The 17633-nt window shown below is 38.6% G+C and overlaps 1 protein-coding gene across 1 annotated transcript; it reads left to right on the top strand.

Moving 5' to 3' along the window:
• The first annotated feature begins 8449 nt into the window (after positions 1-8449).
• On the top strand, positions 8450-11179 carry LOC131531087 (uncharacterized protein K02A2.6-like). Its single transcript, XM_058761633.1, has one exon. The coding sequence runs from the start codon at positions 8450-8452 to the stop codon at positions 11177-11179; it is 2730 nt and encodes a 909-aa protein (XP_058617616.1).
• The last annotated feature ends 6454 nt before the right edge of the window (positions 11180-17633 follow it).

Raw genomic sequence — 17633 nt, 5'->3', positions numbered from 1 at the left:
AGAACATGTCTTTTGGTCTCCACAGAACTATACAGAGACTTTCTTTTTCATATGCACATAAAACCATCCTAAAAGGACATTGCTAGACATAACACTATATTATGTATGTAACCACACATTAGACTATCATGTTTTAAGCACATATTATGTATGTCTTTCTAATAACTATTGAATGACTTTAAGGTTAGTCGTGTTTGGTATGTATGAGTTTGACATTTCTAGCTTGAAACGTTTCTTCCAACTGATTCTTTGTCAAATGTATCATATTCTGGTTATAGAAATCACATCCAAAATTATACTTTGCAAGAGTGTGTAAAATTCAGACCATGTGATTGATAACATGCTGATTTATGATGGAAGGAACAACCCTAGCCTATCTAATTGGTCAAGACACCAGATGGGATTGTAAGAATTACAGAACCTCAGACACTTTGAACTTCTGAGATGGACAACACCAACACGGTGTATTAACATACAGACATCTGTCTCCACATCCCACTGAGAGAAAATGCAGGAAAACGCCTCTCTCACATATGCATCAGTGCATTTTCAACCCCTTCCTTCCCTCACCCATCCTTCCCTTCACTCAACTTACTCAGAATGGTCAATAGTGGAATATAATGTTCTACATTAATGCAAGTGATATTAACAGTCATGTTTGGTATCATTTGAATTGTCTCAGGGCAACTGGTACAATGGTCTTATTCTTATAAGAAGTAAACTAAAAGGTAATACAGATCCTAAGAGTTTAGAGAGATTTTGCATACTGTCGAGGGCAGGTCAGTTTCAAGTGGTTTCCATGCAAAATTACCTTTTGTCCCAAAAGGTGTTAACTCGTCAATGCAAATTCCAATCGTTAGCTCCTGTCTCCATCTCGGGGGATGTTGGTCTTGTTCTGGGGTACTTAAGGAAGTGTTGCAAAAGGATCGGCGCGATCTGTAGCCAGAAGCCCGTAGTGTGGTGTCTCTATACTTCACACTATGTATTTCTATAAAGTCAGGTATGCATCTTTTACTCGTAGATTTATCTTTGAGAATTCGATGTTTTGTATTGATATGATCTGATATCTCTGAATTGGCTATGTAATTGACATAATACATATTTACCTGACTGATAATAAATTGTTACATTTGATCTTATTCTGTTTTACTCTGTAATTATTGACTCTAGTAGAATATGTTGTATCCTTGTTAGAGACATGAGCACCTGAATGAACGAGTAAATATAAAGTAAAGAGTCACCAGAATAATCAAATATCAGAAGAATACTAATTAGAAATAGACAAACAACCAATTTGCATTTCAACCTAAATTCGATGTTATAATAAAATGGAGTCAGATTAGATATTAAAATGGAGTCAGATTAGATATTAAAATGGAGTCAGATTTGAAGTTAACCTAGACTGAACAATTTTGCGCTGAAAAGGCCGAACGCGCAGGAAACCTTCACCCACGATTGGATACCGTCCTTGGACCAAATTTGTGGACCTTACAGTGGTGACCAACCTCCGTGATCTCCCTACCTAGGCGAGTGACGTCTTTCCAGCGCAATTTTGGTTTCATTCACACCGAGGATATGAGGCTTGAGCTCCTTCTTCCCTGTCTACAACTGCTGTGGTAAGTTCGTTCCTTTTATTTTTAGAAGAGTCAGGAAAGCTTTTGCATCTCACATATAGACATTTTAGAACGGGTCGACATACCCATTGTTAGACCGAGACCGTAGAAATCCGGTGGGAAGAAAACTAGCTGGGAAACATGACTTTTCAGGGACAGTACAGCGCCAGTGTAGATCAGGAGATCATGGAAATTCAAGCCTTACAAATAAAAGACACCCTCCTTCGTTTAAGCGATAAAGGATTAAACCTTAAGTGGAAAAACAACGAAATCATATCTTGGTTTTTGGCGAAGGAGAAAAATTGGCATCTAAATCAAAATATAAAAAAACAACAGCTGCCATCGTCTACTTGCTTAGGAAAAACGACCTAGAAACATTAGCCGAAAATGAACGCATGATAGAGAGTATCAAAGAAATCGAGAAAGCACGTTCGGATGAATTACAAAAGCTTAGAGCACAGGTCGAGGCGTTTATATACGAAAGACAAGGTTGGGCAAGAAAAGTGAAAACATGGCAAGAAAAATAGATGCGCTCCAAAAGAAACTCAAAGCCGGCAATAATTATATATCAGCCCTTGAAGACTGCTGTGATAATGCAGGCTTCCCGGTGGCTGCAGTAAAGAAAGCAGCACTGGATGAAACTTTTGATTCTGAGGAAAACAGTGATAGCGATGATGATGATGATGTTGCTGCGTTAGGGAGTCGGACACGGAGAGAAACTCGTAACCGAGCTCCCGTTCAGAGACATGAAGAACGAAATCAGCGAAGTCCGATCAAAGCAAGAGCAAAACCCAGCGAAAGACCACCCAAATCAATCAGAGTCGCTGTACTAAAAACCATGACTAACGCTAACGATGAAATAACCACAATTAGCCGTCCATTAACATGCGAAGAGTGTACAAAACACAAACAAATCGTGGGAATGATGCCCAAAAGAGGGCCATTCCAACCCTACTGGGAAACACTGATGTTACAGGCTACAGTGTTTAAACTAGAAACTAGAGATGTGTGGCAATAGCACTCCTTACGATCCCTGAAGAACTAAGATCGAAACTAAGCCCAGAGATGAAATCCGTGACATAATCAAACGAAATAATAATGAAACCGACGAAAGTATCTATGAACGATTAAAACAAGCATTGCTAGATATGAGGGGACCAACGACCGCGGATTGGAGCAGGATACTAGAAATTAAACAGGGAAGCAATGAACCGTTTGAAACATACGCTGAACGTCTGTGGGTGACATACAAAGAACATTCCGGTCTAGAAACTGCAAGCCGTGATCACGAACCGTTATTACAACTCATAAAGAACAATGCTGGCACTCCAGTCCAAAATGCATTGTCAAACGGAGTAGATCCGTCCGAAAACACGTTCAGAACGATAGTAGATTGGGGTTCGAGGATAGAAAACAGATGGAAATCAAAGGCCCTCAATATTGCATCTGCACAGGGGTTAACAGAAGAGAAAAGCACCAATTATTCTAACAGAAATGGGGCTGAAAAGCATGTCCACTTCTTGGAAGAGGTGACTTGCTGTGATGACTCTAGAACTCTTAGTTCAGGGAAAGCATGTGCCACTGCTCAAGATAGCGTGCCAGTTTCAGTTCTTAAGGTGATGCAGCACAATAATGGCACAGAGTCATGTACCAGAATGCATGGTGTAAGAGAAGCATTAGGGAGTCATGAAAAACCTCAAACTTCAGGAGAACACAGCAGACAACCCTATGGCAAAGACAGCAGGTTTTGTAGTTCCTGTCACAAAATAGGCCATACAGAAGAAAAATGTTGGGCACTGGGAAGGAGTAGACCTCCACCTTATTTTCTGAAACATAGGAAATCACTTTCTAAAGGCAAAGATCAATTGTTTACATGTAACAAGTCATCCTCAGGTAAAACTCTTAGTGAGTTAACTGCATTGCTCACACAAGGCTTCCAGATACTGACTTCACTTGCTAGTGGGTTAGCAGCTTAACAGCGATGAGTTTAATATGTAAATATCCCAATTTCAATGATCCTGTTTTATTTTCAAATTTGTAATTGTGCTAAACACAATGTGCGCATATAACACACATCATAGATGTTTGTGCTACTACATGTACACATAGACTAGTTGAGTTTATTCTTTAAAAACACATGACTGCTTTACTGTAAGTGTGCGAAAACACTTAGGTTTAAGGTTGTAGATGCTACATGCATACTAGACCGTGTGTCTTCTGTGAAATTGGAATAACTGTTATACTGGAATTACATAGCAATTTTAAGTTGCATGTGTGTCTATCTATGTTAAATTTGTTTGTCTCCTGAGTGGTACACTCTGCTATTTTCCATAGCTGCAGTTAAACCAGGTACAGGAGCATAGAATTGCTATATGGCCACAGAATGTTTTCACAATTGTCTTAACAATGAAAATGACCAGCAAGACCAAATGAAATAAATAGGCCTTGGAAACGTAAAACAATGACTGTGCATTGCATCAGCTCTGAACCTGCTCAAACTCCTCAACACCTTTTTCATATTCAAATGAATTAACACGTGAATGCAATTTGTGACAACTTAGATCTTGTTGCAGATTGATATGCTACCCAGTGCCAAGAGGGAGGAGATGTGTCTTCATTTTAATAGTGTGGCACAAGCGATAGCAAACCAATTCATTCTTCGCTGGGTAACACCAACCAAAAAATTAATCTGATCAGAAGGACTGATTAGCATTAATATTCCACAGTTAAACACCAACTGATTTTCTAAATTTACTAGAAAAAATAATGAAAGGGAGGTGAAAAATACTCAAAATTAACTGGGTTCTCTCAGTATTTGTTTCTGTCTCAGGTTGACCACTGCAATTCCTTGAAAGTGAGATACCAGGAAAGCACCTGATTCCAGCTACATCAAACCAGGACAGCGGAATTGTCAGAATATAACCTGAAATTGCGAGAGATGGGTGCAACGACTCTTCAAGAGGCCATTCACACTTCACAATAGTACATTACCACACAAATCTCTACATGGCCTTCCGGATTAGCACCGGAACTAAATTTTGCAACACAGATTGTTAGAGATTAGACTCCACCCATCTCCCAGACATGAGCACAGAGCACACACATTTGCATCATCACCTCATCTATACTAACCAGTCTGAACACTACGCATCACAGAAGACAGTGATGGCTTAAATTTCAAATATGGTACTCCACTAAAGACCTATTGTCCATCTTCACACTAACAGAACAACATAGCTTCACACACATAGGACAGTAGAGCTAATCCCATGATGACAATCTAAAGAAAGACACATAATAATTGCTATTTACAACCGTCATCTCATGGGAAGCACCTAATATACATATGCATGATTACCGTCACAAATCGATGATGTTAAATTATGAATAAGGCAAATCTGCCATGAAAATTCAAAAGGTTATTGGGATGTCTTGGCAAACCAGAGGGCCCGCTGGTTTCCCAACAGATCACTAATAACAGAAACATTATCAAAATGATTAAACATGGAGTGCGGACACTTCTGTTGATCAGCTACAAAATGTACAATTTGACTATGGCATCGAATGTGACTTAGCTTGCATGACACACACACACAAACACACACACACACACACACACACACACACACACACACACACACACTATTACAAGGGATCCAGGATCTCCATTCTTGTATAAAACCTAAGCACACTTTAGATCACTACCTTGAAATCTTAGGTGACTTGCATTGGAGAACTATATATGTCTATACCTTTGTAATTGGGATTGAATATTTAATATTATTATTATTGTCATGTTTTAATGATGCATACCAACTTTATAAATATGTAAGTTACACTGACTTTTTGCTACTTTTCATTTGAGCCACTCAGACCAAGCATTCTTTAATTCCACTACCATTAAAATCCATCAGAGTGGTAGTGAGGAATTGGCTATTTTAAAATGGGACCACCTTATGAAATGAGACCTCAAAAGACACCTGAGACCCAACGTACCATTTGCACTTGTTGACATGAACCTACCGTATGTTTTTTGCTTTGTTATAAGTTCTTGTACCAAATCTCACAGCTTTCTTCTCATTTTCAATGACATAAAGTTCATCATTGTTCAATCGTGAAGTCATTAAGATGCTGTTTAAATGTCTCACACAAAGCAGTGTGTAACCAGCGAGAACCCTTCACCTGTTGGAGTCTGCCCAGCAATCTGTACAATTGAGGTGACAAGATTCAACAAAAGAGGCAAGAAAGTCCTAGGAAGGTGTCACTAGAGACAGAAGTTTCTCCATGATGGAACGACTCGTCAAGCAATAAAAGGCCTGGATTGATTCAATGAACTATGCACACGGGTTGTCCTCAACCAGACATATGAAAACCTGAACCCATTCATCCACCTGCTGAATTCAAGCTACATGCACCTGCTGAGACTGGTGTACACAAAGGCCTTTCTAAAGGCCTCTACAACTGCAAATACTACATCACAAGGACCACAAGTGTCTGACAAGTGACCTCTTTGGGAATCATATGGAATTGACCCACGTGGTCAAAGGGAGGAAACTGTAAGAATTACAGAACCTCAGACACTTTGAACTTCTGAGATGGACAACACCAACACGGTGTATTAACATACAGACATCTGTCTCCACATCCCACTGAGAGAAAATGCAGGAAAACGCCTCTCTCACATATGCATCAGTGCATTTTCAACCCCTTCCTTCCCCTCACCCATCCTTCCCTTCACTCAACTTACTCAGAATGGTCAATAGTGGAATATAATGTTCTACATTAATGCAAGTGATATTAACAGTCATGTTTGGTATCATTTGAATTGTCTCAGGGCAACTGGTACAATGGTCTTATTCTTATAAGAAGTAAACTAAAAGGTAATACAGATCCTAAGAGTTTAGAGAGATTTTGCATACTGTCGAGGGCAGGTCAGTTTCAAGTGGTTTCCATGCAAAATTACCTTTTGTCCCAAAAGGTGTTAACTCGTCAATGCAAATTCCAATCGTTAGCTCCTGTCTCCATCTCGGGGGATGTTGGTCTTGTTCTGGGGTACTTAAGGAAGTGTTGCAAAAGGATCGGCGCGATCTGTAGCCAGAAGCCCGTAGTGTGGTGTCTCTATACTTCACACTATGTATTTCTATAAAGTCAGGTATGCATCTTTTACTCGTAGATTTATCTTTGAGAATTCGATGTTTTGTATTGATATGATCTGATATCTCTGAATTGGCTATGTAATTGACATAATACATATTTACCTGACTGATAATAAATTGTTACATTTGATCTTATTCTGTTTTACTCTGTAATTATTGACTCTAGTAGAATATGTTGTATCCTTGTTAGAGACATGAGCACCTGAATGAACGAGTAAATATAAAGTAAAGAGTCACCAGAATAATCAAATATCAGAAGAATACTAATTAGAAATAGACAAACAACCAATTTGCATTTCAACCTAAATTCGATGTTATAATAAAATGGAGTCAGATTAGATATTAAAATGGAGTCAGATTAGATATTAAAATGGAGTCAGATTTGAAGTTAACCTAGACTGAACAATTTTGCGCTGAAAAGGCCGAACGCGCAGGAAACCTTCACCCACGATTGGATACCGTCCTTGGACCAAATTTGTGGACCTTACAGGATGTGTCCAGAAGTCGAGTTTAAGAACTCAGGACACCATCAAATCTCTCTCTTTTCTCTCTCGTCCTTCTTTCTTCTTCTCGCCACCGCGTTTTGACGCTGTTTTAGCGCTCTCTGAGCGTGCTCTGGCCTACAGGCCAGTTGCTACTTAACACCACGATGAGAAGAAAAACCACCTAGTCTCGTTACTCATTTTATTCTTTTACTTTAGTTTCTTTTCTTTCCATTGAGTCTCGTGTTCAAAAGTCAAGTTTGCCACAAAGTCCAGCTCCGACTGGACCCGCTTCAAACTTCAACCAGCAACTGATTCCGCATCCTCAGCCAACGCCCGACCATTGGCTTCCCAAGACATCACTTCAAAGACTACTGAACTTCCAGCCAATCACCAACTCAGGAAAACCCCTTTCCTGCAACGACTACGACAGAAAGGAATCCCTGTAATACAAGGCAACGCAAGTAAAACAACTCCAGATTCTAACTGAAATGGTGCATTTAATATAAATTTGAGCCTCATTGAGAAACTCAATGCGAGGGTTAATTAAGTGATTGATGGTTTGTTCAGGTCTATGCAATAGCACATATTGCTATAAACTTGGGATTTCACATTCTCATTCACTAAACTCATCCTTTCTCTCTTTCTGCAACGTGTGAATGTGTGAATGCGTGTGTTCATGTTAGATTAGTTTATGTCTTAGGTTTATATAAATAAAGTCTTATTTATATTCAAAAGAGAAGTATCTTGTGTTTTGTGCTTACAAGTTAATGTCTTAATCTGCCAATCTTGTTACTGTGCTTATTAATAGTGTTTTCACTATATTTTGGATTTTAATATCCAGTGCAGAGTTGATGTTATACGGCTCGTTCAGTGAATCGCTGCCGACTCAGTGATCAGCCGCAAAACAGTGATTCTGTTCAAATTCCCAATAAAATCATAAATGATTCCCTTTGAGCTAAATTAAAATTATATTTATGTATCAAACCCTACAGTAGCGGTAAAATTAAATAATCAATCTGCACGATTGCCACTGTATGTGGTTAACAGTGATGCCCCACCATTATTTGGTAGAGAATGGCTGAGATCTATAAAACTTAACTGGCAAGACATAAAGACAGTCAAGCATGGAGTTGCAGGCACCATAGAAACGGTGTTAAAACGACACTCCAGCGTTTTTGGGAAAGAATTGGGCACTATGGATGGAATTGAAGCAAAGATTAGGCTAAAGCCTGATCATACTCCAAAATTCTATCAGCCAAGGATAGTACCGTACGCTATTCGACCAAAAGTAGAGGCTGAATTGACACGTTTAACAGAGATGGGAGTGATTTCACCAATACAGTACAGTGAGTGGGCCACGCCTGTGGTACCAGTGATAAAGAAAGATGGTTCAGTGAGACTGTGTGGTGATTTTAAAGTGACACTCAACCCAGCCATTTGTGTGGACCACTACCCACTTCCACGCATAGAAGATCTTTTTGCATCTCTAGCTGGTGGTCAGTTATTCAGTAAGCTGGATTTGTCAAACGCTTACTTGCAGATGCCAGTGGCACAGGAATCGAGGAAATTACTCACCATATCCACTCAAAAAGGGCTATTTTGCTATAACCGTCTTCCCTTCGGGATTTCCCCAGCTCCTGCATTATTTCAGAAAGCGATGGACCAAGTTCTCTTGGGGATTCCAAACACTCACTGCTATCTAGATGACATACTGATAACAGGACGAGATGACGCGGAGCACCTCAAGACACTAGACCAAGTTCTCAGTAGACTGGAAAAATATGGTCTGAAATTGCAGCGCGAAAAATGTGAATTTTTCAAACAGTCACTGGAGTACTTGGGTCATTACATAGACGCCGCTGGACTACACAAATCTCCAGAAAAGATTAAAGCAATAATGGAAGCGCCTACACCAGCTAATGTAAGTCAGTTACGCTCTTTCCTGGGGATGATTAACTACTATGGCCGTTTCATTCCAAATTTGGCATCTGTTTTGAATCCACTTAATACTCTTCTCTGTAAAGAAAAGAAATGGTACTGGAGTGTGGCCTGTGAACAATCATTCCAAAAAGCAAAGGATCTCCTTACCTCACCAGCTATACTCACGCATTATGATCCAGAGCTACCCATTCGTCTCGCCTGTGATGCTTCCCCATACGGGGTGGGTGCTTTGATATCACATCTGTGCCCCAATGGTGAGGAAAAGCCGATTGCTTTTGCTTCCAGGACACTCAGTAGAGCGGAACGAAACTATGCTCAGATCGAGCGGGAGGCCCTGAGCATAATCTTTGGAATTCGCAAATTCCATCAGTACTTATACGGAAGAAGGTTTACCCTCCTCACTGATCATCAACCACTAACTGCTATTCTTAGTCCTAACAGGAGCATTCCATCCATGGCAGCAGCCAGAATGCAACGATGGGCTTTGCTTTTAGCCGCCCATGATTATGTCCTTGAGTATAAGAAAGCAGCCCACCATGCCAATGCAGATGGACTTTCACGGCTACCATTGCCAGTGACACACACAGAGAAAATGGACACAGTGGATGTGTTCTATGCCAATCAGGTAGCCACCCTGCCTGTCAGTAATGCTGAAATTAAATGTGACACCCTAACAGATCCCACTTTGTCATCTGTGCTGGACATGGTTTCATCTGGACGGTTCCCAAAACCTAAAGATATACCCACAGACTTGCTACCTTTCGTGACTCGTCGTCACGAACTTACAGTGGTACAAGGATGTTTAATGTGGGGGAGTCGTGTTATTGTACCTCCCAAACTCCGCCACCGGGTGTTAGCTGACCTACACATAGGCCATCCTGGGGTGGTAAGGATGAAACATCTGGCCCGTAGCTACGTCTGGTGGCCGGGTATCGATGGACAGATTGAGTCACAATCCAAGTTATGTCAGTCCTGTCAACGTATCCAAAATGCCCCCTGTCCTGCACCACTTCACCCATGGATTTGGCCAACTCATCCTTGGGAAAGGTTACATGTGGATTTTGCTGGTCCCTTTGAAGGCCATATGTACTTCATTGTAGTTGATGCGCACTCAAAATGGCCTGAAGTATCCATCATGGACAGTACTACGACAAGCAAAACTATTCAAGTCTTATGGGGACTTTTCAGTCGTTATGGTGTCCCTAACGTCATTGTCAGTGACAACGGCCCGCAGTTTTGCGCTGAGGAGTTCTCATTCTTCCTGAAGGCAAATGGGGTGCAACATATCCGCTCTGCGCCCTATCACCCCTCTAGTAATGGGCAAGCTGAGCGTTTTGTCCAAACATTCAAACACGCTCTGAAAGCTTCCAGGGGGTCAGCTCCGATCCAACAGAGACTTGATGGATTCTTGTTAACATACAGAAACACTCCTCATGCTACTACTAAGGAGTCACCTGCGATGTTATTCCTCAATCGCAAATTAAGAACCCGACTGGATCTTCTTAAACCTAGTCTTGCCAGAACTGTGAGTCAGTCTCAGGAGGCTCAGCAGTTACGACGCCAGGAACACTCAAAGTCGAGGGAATTTTGTGTTGGAGACTCCATCCTTGTACGTGACTACCGAAAAGGAGAAAAATGGATACCTGGAGTGGTAATGTCAAGAACGGGACCTGTCTCCTACATCGTCAATGTGGGCGCTGCTGGATCCTGGAAACGTCATGTTGATCAAATGTTGAGACAGGGAGTTCCATCGTCTGACACCTCAATTGAGCCAGTTGTTCCCGTTTGTTCTGATAATTCCCAAACGCATTCCCTTCTGGAGAATACCAGTGAAAAGACTAACGATTTTTTTGATGTGATAACTGATAGCCCAGGGTCAGGTAACACTGACAGAGCACCTTCTGAGATGGTACAAACAAGAGAGACTTTAAAACGCTATCCTACCCGTCTCATTAGACCACCTGACCGTTATCAAGCATCCTAATGTATATTGTTAAAGAGAGATTCATGCCGAGTAAGCTTGAGTAAAATGTGCTTGTTGGACTGTGGTTAAAATGATAACATAACACAAAATCCTGACGGCAATACAGCAAATAACAATTATAACAATAAATCATTTAAAATTTATCCGAAAAAGCTAATCTGAACAGGTAAGTTTTAAGGGATGATTTAAAAGTAGTCAGGCAGTCACTTTCTCGAATAGATTGTGGAAGAGAATTCCAGAGATTAGGAGCAGCACAACTGAAAGCCCTAGACCCCATAGTGGCTAGACGAACAGAAGGTACAACAAGGGAAACAGATGAAGAAGATCTGAGAGTACGTTTCGGAATGTAAATATGAAGCAAATCAGCAAGATAAGGTGGAGCAGAACTATGAAGAGCTTTGAAAGTGAGTAGTAAAATCTTGTACTCTATGCGATATTTAACAGGTAGCCAGTGAAGGTAGTAGAGAACTGGAGTAATATGCTCGGTGGAAGAGGTTCTAGTAATTATACGGGCAGCTGAATTCTGGACCAATTGAAGCTTATGAAGAAGTTTATGGGGTAGCCCAAAAAGAATGGAGTTACAATAATCAATGCGTGAGGTAACTAGAGCATGTAAAAGAGTAGCTGTTGAATTTGGTGTGAGGAATGGACGAAGACGACTAATGTTCCGTAAATGAAAATATGCAGACCGAGTAATATTGTTCACATGCTTTCCAAAAGATAAAGTACTGTTGAGGATGACACCCAGACTTTTAACCTGAGTAGATGAGCAGATTATGGAGTTATCAATAGAGAGAGAAAAATTATTGAACTTTGATAAGTTAGATTTTGTACCAACAAGGAGAACTTCTGTTTTATCAGTATTTAGCTTAAGAAAATTACGTGAAAACCAGGATTTAATCTCTTCTAAGCAGCCTAAAAGAGAGGAAGAAAGAAGGGTAGAATTTGGTTTAGAGGACAAATAAAGCTGGGTATCGTCAGCATAGCAATGAAAATGAATGCCATATTTCCTAAAAATGTGACCAAGGGGTAGTAGATAAATAAAACAGGGCCTAAAACAGAGCCTCGAGGGACACCAGTTGTAACAGGTGAAACGTAAGATTTGACATTTTTAAGTTGAATAAACTGATTGTGCCCAGAAAGATAGGATCTGAACCTACTAAGAGGGACGCCAGTAATACCTATGGAGTGGAGTCTATCTAGGAGAACTTGATGAGAAATTGTATGAAAAGCTGCGCTTAAATCGAGTAGAATAAGTATAGTTAAAAGTCCAGAGTCGGCTGACATCAGCAAATCATTAACAACTTTAACCATGGCCGTCTCTGTACTATGCAAAGGGTGGAAACCGGATTGGAATTTTTCAAACAAACTATTTTTTAAAAGATGATAGTGAACCTGAGATGCAACAACGTTTTTCAGGATTTTTGAGAGAAAAGGTAAATTGGAAATTGGACGAAAGTTGGAAAAATTATTAGGGTCGGCTCCCGGTTTCTTAAGTCTTGGAGTAATTACAGCAACCTTAAAAGATGAAGGTACCACACCAGAGGTGAGAGACGAGTGTATGATATCAGTTACTATATCAGATAGAGAAGAAAAACAAGCTTTGTCCAGGTGAGTAGGGAGTGGATCTAACAGGCAAGTGGAAGACTTAGATTGTTTGATAAGACCTGATATTTCATCAATAGTTGGAAGTTCAAAACTGTTAAGTAGACACAGAAGAGAATCGTGGGACGATAAATACAACAGATCAGATGCCGCATTTTTTTGAAAAGTTGATTGTTGATGAATATTTTTAATTTTAGTATTAAAAAAGGTCATTAATTTATCACATAGATCACTAGAGTATAGATGAGAAGGAAGGGTATCAGGTGGACGTAGAATAGTATTTACTGTATTAAACAAGGACCTTGTAATCCCTTCATCTATCCCAATTATATTCGAATAGTAATCAGATTTAGCAGTTAAAAGAGCACTCTTATAAGAGAGCATATGATCTGTGTACATATCTTTATTTTTTATTTTTTATTTATTTTTTTTTTTGTTATCAACATTTTTTATTTTTCATACATAACATCCAAAAAAAAAATAAATAAATAAATAAATAAATAAAAATACAAAATAATAATAAAAACAACAACAGACACATACTCAATATCTCAAAGTCCAGTCAAAGGGAGGAGAGAGGGAAGGACAAGAAAACGTAAGATTTGACATTTTAAGTTGAATAAACTGATTGTGCCCAGAAAGATAGGATCTGAACCTACTAAGAGGGACGCCAGTAATACCTATGGAGTGGAGTCTATCTAGGAGAACTTGATGAGAAATTGTATGAAAAGCTGCGCTTAAATCGAGTAGAATAAGTATAGTTAAAAGTCCAGAGTCGGCTGACATCAGCAAATCATTAACAACTTTAACCATGGCCGTCTCTGTACTATGCAAAGGGTGGAAACCGGATTGGAATTTTTCAAACAAACTATTTTTAAAAGATGATAGTGAACCTGAGATGCAACAACGTTTTCAGGATTTTTGAGAGAAAAGGTAAATTGGAAATTGGACGAAAGTTGGAAAAATTATTAGGGTCGGCTCCGGTTTCTTAAGTCTTGGAGTAATTACAGCAACCTTAAAAGATGAAGGTACCACACCAGAGGTGAGAGACGAGTGTATGATATCAGTTACTATATCAGATAGAGAAGAAAAACAAGCTTTGTCCAGGTGAGTAGGGAGTGGATCTAACAGGCAAGTGGAAGACTTAGATTGTTTGATAAGACCTGATATTTCATCAATAGTTGGAAGTTCAAAACTGTTAAGTAGACACAGAAGAGAATCGTGGGACGATAAATACAACAGATCAGATGCCGCATTTTTTTGAAAAGTTGATTGTTGATGAATATTTTTAATTTTAGTATTAAAAAAGGTCATTAATTTATCACATAGATCACTAGAGTATAGATGAGAAGGAAGGGTATCAGGTGGACGTAGAATAGTATTTACTGTATTAAACAAGGACCTTGTAATCCCTTCATCTATCCCAATTATATTCGAATAGTAATCAGATTTAGCAGTTAAAAGAGCACTCTTATAAGAGAGCATATGATCTGTGTACATATCTTTATTTTTTTTATTTTTTTTATTTATTTTTTTTTTTGTTATCAACATTTTTTTATTTTTCATACATAACATCCAAAAAAAAAATAAATAAATAAATAAAATAAATAAAAAATACAAAATAATAATAAAAACAACAACAGACACATACTCAATATCTCAAAGTCCAGTCAAAGGGAGGGAGAGAGGGAAGGACAAGAAAAACATAAAAGTCACTCTTTTATACAGTCACGTATATCAAAGAGAAAGCACTGCCAAGCATCAATGTTTTTTTTTTGTAAGGAGTTATGTATGCTCTATGAATGACTTTGAAGTGAATAAGACGATGAGCCAGATTTTTAGATGTTAAACTGAGATTAGACCACACTCTCTCCCAGTCGACAGACAAATTAAGGTCAGATAATTCCCCATTCCAAATAGTTTTAATAGCAAGAGGTTTTGTAATGCAATCAATAATCTTATTATATATTAAAGAAACAGACGGCCGACCAACAGATGGTGCAATCCAATCTTGCATAGGATGAGAGGAGATGGGAGATGCCCAAGGAACTCCATACGCTTTGAGAGCAGAACGTAATTGAAGAAAGACAAAATATGCGGATGCTGGTAGACAAAATTTGGTTCTTAATGTCTGAAATGAACATAAGCCCTGGTTATCATATATATCACCGCATGTGTTTACACCCAAAGAGGACCAAGAGGGTTGGACAAATGGACGATTTCCGCATACAAAATTAAAATTGTGCCATAAAGGTGTACTGTTACAAAATTTGAAGGTTCCTCCTATCCGACGTTCCACCGTTTTCCAGATTTTAATAGAATTGGCCACAACCGGACCAAATTTATAATTATCCCCTTTGTTTCCTGTGCCAGTAAATAACATATCTTGGAGTCTATTTGGTTTAACCTTGTCAGCTTCAATCACTCTCCAAGAAACTGTAGATTGAGGATCAACCCAATTATGAAGAGCCTTAAGCTGGAACGACCAATAATACAGTTCAAAATTTGGTACAGCCAGTCCTCCTGCGCTATTAGGATGTTGTAATGTGGTAAGCTTAATTCTGGGGCATTTATCATTCCAGATAAATTTAGAAATTATGGAGTTGATCTCCTTAAAGTAACCTGGAGGGGGAGAAAGTGGTAGCATAGAGAAAAAAAAATTAAATCGAGGTAACAAATTCATCTTAACAGTGGAGATTCTTCCTTGAAGAGATACTTTAAGATTCTTCCATCTTTGAATGTCATTTTTGACCTTAACTAAAATATTATTAAAATTGTCTCTGGCAATCTTATGAATGTTTTTATGTATGGTAATGCCCAAATAGATGAAAGATTCCTTAATAGGGATAAATGAGGGAATAGAAGAATTAACTTTAACATTGTTAATTGGCATTAAAGCAGATTTGCTCCAATTTATTTTATATCCTGATAAGCTACTAAAATTATCAAATTCCTTAATTACAGAGGTGGGTAGTAACGAGTTACATTTACTTCTTTACATTTACTTGAGTAAATTTTTTGGGTAACTAATACTTTTAGAGTATATTTAAAAATGGGTACTTTTACTCTTACTCAAGTACATTTTTAGTGTAAAAACGGTACTTTTACTTCGTTACTGTGGGCGACGCTCCTCTCGTTACTTTATCTTAATGCAGTACAAGTTAAAAATCCTTCAATTTATTCCAAGCGCGCCGTCTACTTTTTTTTCTGGGCAATGACCGATGCCCGTTCGCGAATGATTCATTCTTTTGAGTCAATTCTGTTCGAAGGCTTGATCAAACCAGTTGGCAGACCAGTGAATCGGTTCGCGAATCAGTTTGAATGATTCGTTCAGTTCCCTGCCGCGCGCTGAGTCGTCTGAAGTGGCTCTCACTCAGAGTTGTAGAAGAGCGTTGAAGACGTGGCTTTGGATCAACAGTCAGTTGAAAGCAAAGGCTATTGTTTGCTAGCTATGAAGACCTTTATTAGATGAACACCGCGTGTGCTGTCGGTTCCACAGGTATAGATTCGATTACAGTACACGATACCACTATGACATTGCCAGTTTGTTGTACATGTACCTTACACATTAAATACAATGTATAATTTATTCATTAAATAAGCAGAGTCACAGAGTATGAAATAAACACCCGATAACCCGCGTTAGTTCCAGGAGGAATGCCTTGCCTGGAGGCAATTAATATTGATATTTTCACAATATTTACGCTTTCAGAAATAAAGGCTACATTTGTTTACATTTTGCAGAACAGACGGAAGCAGATCCGTCAATGTGCATTTGTTTCGTTATGTTCAGATGTTCTGTAGCGGTCATGTGAGGAGTTTTCACTCTTCTCCGTGTCAGAGGTTATATACATATATACATTTATTATACATAATTAATATACTTTAAAATAATTGTATTTAATTCAGTGATGCAAGTCTGAATTTTTATCAGCTGTTACTCCAGTTTTCAGAGTCATATGATCCTTCAGAAATCATTCAAATATATTGATTTATTACCAGTGTTGTTGAAAAAAACAAAAACAAAAAAACAGCATATGCTGGTTAGGTATGTTTTGAAGCTGGGATGCTGGTTTATGCTGATCATGTGCTGGTCTTGAGCTGGTCGGACCATCTTAGGACCAGCACATGACCAGCTAAGGACCAGCTTAAATCAGCTCAAACCAGCATCCCATGCTTCAAAACATACCATGCCAGCATATGCTGTTTTTTTCAACAGGGAACAGTTTTGCTGCTTAATATTTTTTGGAACCTGTGACATTTTGTTCAGGGTTCTTTTATGAATAGAAAGCTAAAAAAGAACAGCATTGATAATAAATCAGGCTGATAAAAATTCTGATTTGCATCACTGAAATAAATTACATTAAAAAAAACATTAAAAGTATTTTGAACAGCAGTGTGTGTGTGTGTGTGTGTGTGTGTATGTATGTATGCATGTATGTATATAAAATTTTATCTAAATATATATTTATCTAAATAAAAGTATACTATATGCAGTATATGATCCAAAGTAACTAGTAACTAACTACTTGAGTAGTTTTTATCCGGTACTTTTTACTCTTACTCAAGTAACTATTCAGACTATTACTTTTACTTTTACTTGAGTAAATATTTCTTCAAGTACTTTTACTTTTACTTGAGTACAGTTTTTGGGTACTCTACCCACCTCTGCTTAATTATACTAGAGACTGAAACATCAAAGTGGTCTAAATATAGAATAATATCATCAGCGTATAATGAAATACTATGATTATGATCATGAATCTTAATCGATACTTCAGATTTCCTGATGGCTTGTGCTAAGGGTTCAAGAGATAGACAAAACAATAAGGGGGAAAGCGGACATCCC

The sequence above is a fragment of the Onychostoma macrolepis genome, chromosome 22, assembly GCF_012432095.1.
Source record: "Onychostoma macrolepis isolate SWU-2019 chromosome 22, ASM1243209v1, whole genome shotgun sequence".
In the NCBI taxonomy this organism is placed as follows: Eukaryota; Metazoa; Chordata; class Actinopteri; order Cypriniformes; family Cyprinidae; genus Onychostoma; species Onychostoma macrolepis.
Note: the sequence above shows the minus strand (reverse complement) of the source record. Positions and strands in the feature narration are given on the sequence as shown.